The sequence below is a fragment of the Cynara cardunculus genome (assembly GCF_001531365.2).
Source record: "Cynara cardunculus var. scolymus isolate 2C chromosome LG 12, CcrdV1, whole genome shotgun sequence".
NCBI lineage: Eukaryota > Viridiplantae > Streptophyta > Magnoliopsida > Asterales > Asteraceae > Cynara > Cynara cardunculus.
Genome location: NC_037539.1, coordinates 6164830 through 6170809, shown reverse-complemented (window position 1 = coordinate 6170809; position 5980 = coordinate 6164830). Strand labels below are relative to the sequence as shown.

Sequence of the window (5980 nt, the reverse complement as noted above, 5' to 3'; positions counted from 1 at the left end):
TATAATATAATATAATATAATTAATGTTTGATAATCGGGTTTGTTAACAAAAACTTTGAGGGTTGTTTTGGATAAATGTTATAAGTTGAGGGATTGTTTTGAGAACTTCTTTAAAAAAAGTTGGTGAGTCTTCTAAGAGTTTTCAGGTTCGAATAAAAAACAGATGAAAAAGAAGAAGAAATTGTTGATAAGCGTTCTTGACTGGATAATTTGTTGTTGTTTATCATCCTCATCTCTTTTTGATTTAAGGTGAGGTTTTATCTTAACTCATCATTTGATTTGTGTTAAAACAGAACCGTATGGTTCCATATGTGGATGATTTGAAACTGATTATATGTTATTTTAAACATAATTGTGTGTTTTGATATGTTATTATCAATTGGTTGGAATAAGGGTGGCATAATCAGAAGAGATGTATTTTGAGATAAGAGTGGCATATTCAAGATAGGCGTATTTTGGAATAAGTGTGTCATAATCAGGAGAGACGAATATTGGGATAAGGGTAGCAAAATCTTATGTATGTAAAAATGAGATTTTGATCATGAGGAATTGTTATCGCTTTTCATGATGCGATGAGTTTGATTTATCGCATCTATGTGATGCGATGAGATAATGTTATTGCATCCTTGAGGTGCGACAAATGTATTTATCGCATCCTTGTGATGCGAGAGTTATGTTAACGCATCCTTGTGATGCGACAAGTTGTATTTATCGCATAAATGTGATGCGACAAGATTGGGTTATCGCGTCCTTGTGATGCGAAAAAGTGTATTATTGCATCTATATGATGCGACAAGATGATGTATATGATGCGATAAAATTGTGATCGCATCAATGAGATGTGACAAGTTGATATTTTTTATGTTTAATACGATGTCTTTGGTATTTCATGGGTTAAGCTATAAAAAGGAGGTTGTTTGGTCTATATGATGCGACAAAATGGTTTATTTTAATAAAACACTGTTTATTTGTTATCAATATAAATATGGTCTTTCTAAAAGTGTTTTGGTGATTTTCACCATGTAATAACAATCAAAAATGGATTTTCTCACTAAACCTTATGTTCTAACTCTCGTTTTGTTTTAAAAATATACATTACAAGTCAGGTACATACAGAGAGTAAGGGTAAAGGAAAACATGTGAAGATATTATTATGATTGTTTTACATATGTGGGTTTTTGGAAGTTGTTATATTACTAAATCTTAGACATTTTTGACGTGTTATAAACACGATTCTGAATGTTGTAGAACTTTCTATTAAGTCTGCTAAAATGGTAACTGTCATGTCACTACTAGACAGATAACTTTTATCTACGGATCACTGAGAGCCTATTAATCATTATGACAACTTAACCATTCTGCACCAAACCATTCAGCAATTGTCAAACAATTCGGGATACTTTTTACCAGATTTTGTTCTAATATAAATTTCAAATTTTCTTGTTTATAATGAAGTTATATTAAACTTCTATTGTAGATTACAAGTATGCTCAAGTAATTACATGAAACAAATAGAAAACATAAGAAACTCCCAAAACAAAGCATAGCCAAATGATTGCAACCATCCTAATAATACCCCTTTAATAACACTCATCTTTGGGTTAATACTCTTACCATCTATTATGATTAAGCAAACCAAATATGCATCTACGTCGATCGGGTTAATTAAGGCATGTCGTTCAAGACTATGGGGGCGTCGTTGTACCCGGAGCCACAACAGTTAACCACAACCTTGGTGCCACGAGGCAGTGTAGGGCAAAGCTTTTCGAGATACGCCAACGCATGAGAGGCTTCCAGTGCTGGAATTATACCTTCAAGACAACATAGTCTTTTGTATGCTGCATTTGTTCAATCTAAAGATGTTACAATAGGTTTATAGGACGTTTTTAAGCGCTTCAACAAGTTTTTTCAGGACGTTTTTATAATAAAGTATCGTATTAACTATAATAGTGTGTTTGTATACTTACCATCTAGAGCTTCTTGATCAGTGACTCTGTAGCACTCAACTCTGCCAGCATCTTTTAGAAAGCTTAGCTCTGGGCTTACTCCTGGGTACTCCAATCTGCATGCATACATACATACACACACACACATATATATATATATATATATATATAAACATCAAATGAAAAAGTGTCCTATAAAGTTGCTAATGTGACCTTTTGTATTAAAAATGTACTAAAAAACTTGTTAAGACGTCCAAAAACGTCATATAAGCTTATTACAACACCTTTAGATAGAACGCTTTATATTATGGTCCTATAAAGCGGTCTATTGGGACGCTTAGCGATTGGGGGCGTCATATAAATCCAATTTTGTTGTAGTGTTCGGTTTAATATGTTAAAAACAGTTTAGAACTTACCCACTAGCCACAGAGTGTGTCGTTGTGATATGGCCTTGTTCATCTTGAAGCAAATAACACATGGCTCCATGATAAACACCAATTTCACCTCTTACAAGACTTGCACAATGCAACTCATCCCCACCACCACCCTCAACTCCAATCATCCTTACACTTTCGTCACTCATGAACTCATGAAACAGACCTAATGCATTGCAACCACTCCCTACACAAGCAACCAACACATCTGGTTTCCCACCCCATTTCTCCATTGCTTGCTTTCTTGTTTCTTGTCCGATAATCGAATTGAATTCACGAACCATGGTCGGGATTGGGTGCGGTCCCACAGCCGTTCCAGAAAGGTAGTATTCGGTTTCTAGGTTTCCTAGCCATTCCCTCATTGATTCTGAAGCTGCTGCCTGAAAACTTCCATCCACAAGCTTAACCTATAATACAATTGTTCAAAATATAGTTAGTTTCTGATCAGTTTGATCCACAAGATTGGTGCATGATTGGTTTGAGCTTGGCTCCGTCCTAGGTTCAAATCCAAGGAGGAATAAAAATCCCCTTGTGGCCACGGAGGTTCAAATGCGGTGACTCTGGGCTATCTGCAAAGCAGGTGGTCGCCCTGGGATTAGTCGGCTCGCATACCGGGTTGGATATCCAGGTTAATAAAAAAAATTAATTGGATGCACTACAACAAGATCGGTTTTATAGGACACTCTCAAATTCTAAGTGTCCTAATAGACCTCTTTATAGGACTTAGTTTATAGGACCAAAAAAATAAAGTGTCTTATGTAAAGGTGTTGTAATAAGTTTATATGACGTTTTTTGACGTCATAATAAGATTTTTAGGACATTTTTAATATAAAGCGTCTCATTATCAACTTTGTATGACACTATTTGAAAACTGTCTTGTAAAAACAAATGTCCTATAAAAAATCGAGTTTATAGGACACTTTCTCAAAAGTGTCCTATAAAGTTGCTAATGCGACATTTTGTATTAAAAATGTCCTAAAAAACTTGTTAAGACGTTCAAAAGCGTTATATAAACTTATTACAACACCTTTAGATAAGACACTTTATATTTTGGTCCTAAATTAAATCCCATAAAACGGTTTATTGGGACGCTTAGAGATTGAGAGTGTCCTGTAAACCCAATTTTGTTGCAATGATGTTGAGTAGATAAACTGAAGGCATGTACCCTAGCTCCAAGCAGCTTCATGAGTTGCAAGTTGGAGGGTTTTCGCCTCATGTCTCGGGTTCCCATGAAAATGGTACAATCTAACGAGAACTTGGCGCACACCGCAGCCGTTGCGACACCATGGCGGTCGGCGCTTGTGGCTGTTATAACGCTTTTTCGACCCATACGTTTGGCCAAAATTGCTTGTGCGATGACATTGTTCATCTTGTAAGATCCTCCATGGTTGAGATCCTCTCTTTTGAGATAGATTTCGGGCCCTTCTCCATTGATGTTCTTGTAATGATCTGTGAGCTTTTGGGCATGGTAGAGAGGAGTTTCGCGTCCTACGTAATCCTTCAGTGCAGTGGCTAGTTCCATCTATGGTCGTATTTTTAAATCAAAGCACTTTTCTTAGTTGATGATCCATGATCAAGAAATCTTGTGAATATGTTTATGCAGAAACTGATATAAAGTGTATATATATATATATATATATATATATATATATATATGTATATGTATGTATATTCATTAAGAACCGAGGACCACTCATGATGCAACACATGGCATATTCATAAAAAATATGAACATGTGTCAGTAACATATTCATTATGAATACATGCTTCATGATAAGTAGCATGTCCATATGCATTATGAATGTGTTATTCAAGATAAAATATCCATCCCAAAGAGAGATACATGACGCATAGTAGACGGTTCATGGTTCTCAAATGAAAAACAAGTTTTCAGAACTTTCCTCTCACTATATATATGTGTGTGTATATGTATGTATATAAATATATAGAGGGAGGTTCAGATGAAAACCCTAAAATAATGAAAAACCGAATAACACATTGTTAATAATTCATCTGGAGAGTATGCACACGTGCATATAAGTAATTAAAAGCTTTTTGGGTTTTTTCCACATGTGCATACCGGACAACTTGCTTACAAATTATCGGTATATATGTACATGAACAGTTATCAGGATATTCTTCACTAATTCCATTTTTTGTTATTTTCCCCTTAACCTGAACATATATATATATATATATATATATGCATATATATACATACATACATATACATGCATATATATACATATATATAATATACATAAAGCTAGTTTCATACGTGTGATTATACAAATTACTTATTGCATGAAAAGAAGATTTAACGACGAACCTTAAACTCTTGATCATGCAAAAGTGAGTTGAACTTAGCTTCGAGTTCGGCTAATGGAGCGATGAGGACTTCGCCGACAAACTTCCCCCCAAACCTTCCAAACTTTCCGGTGGTCGGAGTCGGAGTAGTCTCCATGGGCACAGTACTTAGTGTCTTTGTACAAGATTTACTTCTAAAATTTAGGTTTGTGTTCAAATTCACAGGCTCAAGGTTTGGTACTACCACTTCCCCAACATAAGGGATTGAAAGCTTTTGGACACTGAATGCCATTTCTAGAGAGAGAGAATTGAAGCTTGGTATGCAAGTAGTGACTAATGTTTATCTATATATATACATATATATATATACATATATATATATATACATATATATATATATATAAGGTTGGGTTCACGTGAGACCAAGGGTTTTTCGTGAGACCCGTGTAAGGCCAATTTATGTTAATTGATCAACTTTATAAGCTAATGATCTAAAGTTGTACGGTGACAATCTATATATTTATAAAGCAGAATCATGATACGTTGACGTGGCATCTCCTCGACGCAAAGATCCTATTTTCCTCTTTTTTCCACATGCATTTTGGTTTTTTTTTCTTAACAATTTTGCAAATTAATGTTCACATTTAACTCAAAAACTCTTCTTTTTCTCTTGGAACGTTTCAACTTCAATATTTAAATCCTTCAATCTTTGGTTTTTTTTTTCATTTACGTGTTCTCCATCTCCATACGCTCTCCCCTCTTCTTTTCCATCTCTCATCAATGGCAGAAGAGTATACACGAGTTTATCAATATGTAAGAAGACATTGGAAATTGGATTAAGGAGAAATCTCCATTGAGGCTTTAGAATTTTGTGAGAATTTTGATTATTTTTATTTTTGTTGTAGATTCACTTTTGCTTTTATGTTTTTTATAGTTTTTAAATTTGTAATTTTGTAAGAAAAAAACACCAACAATAAAGTGACATTTTTAGGCATCGCTATCATATTTTCTTTTTCTCGAACTTTGCTTATTTTATTGTAATTATTATCAAAACATTAAATTAATTAKACTATTCATTTTCGTTGGTTACACCCAATTTTTTTTGTTCGTTTATCCCATGTAACTCTATTTTTCATTTACATAACAATAATTGAACACACACACACACACATATATATATATATATATATGTATGTATTCAATATATATAATCAAAATATCTGAAAACTCATTTATATGAATGAAATTACGATCAATGTATGAGTATTTTTATTTACATACTTGAATATTATA

The 5980-nt window shown here is 33.9% G+C and overlaps 1 protein-coding gene across 1 annotated transcript; it reads right to left on the bottom strand.

The window, feature by feature from the left end:
- Window positions 1-1415: 1415 nt before the first annotated feature.
- On the bottom strand, window positions 1416-4999 carry LOC112523244 (tryptophan synthase beta chain 1-like). Its single transcript, XM_025132766.1, has 5 exons — window positions 4710-4999; window positions 3546-3902; window positions 2363-2787; window positions 1968-2062; window positions 1416-1838 (listed from the first exon to the last, which is right to left on the bottom strand). The coding sequence occupies exons 1-5, from the start codon at window positions 4977-4979 to the stop codon at window positions 1666-1668; spliced, it is 1320 nt and encodes a 439-aa protein (XP_024988534.1). The 5' UTR covers window positions 4980-4999; the 3' UTR covers window positions 1416-1665.
- Between the last annotated feature and the right edge of the window lie 981 nt (window positions 5000-5980).

Bases quoted from the DNA above. Each gene is read 5' to 3' on its own strand.
- LOC112523244 (XM_025132766.1), bottom strand. From the start codon at position 4,979: ATGGCATTCAGTGTCCAAAAGCTTTCAATCCCTTATGTTGGGGAAGTG. The intron at 3,903-4,709 runs GTTCGTCGTTAA...ATACGACCATAG, and splicing joins TGCATGATCAAGAGTTTAAG to ATGGAACTAGCCACTGCACT. The intron at 1,839-1,967 runs GTAAGTATACAA...GAACAAATGCAG, and splicing joins TGATCAAGAAGCTCTAGATG to CATACAAAAGACTATGTTGT.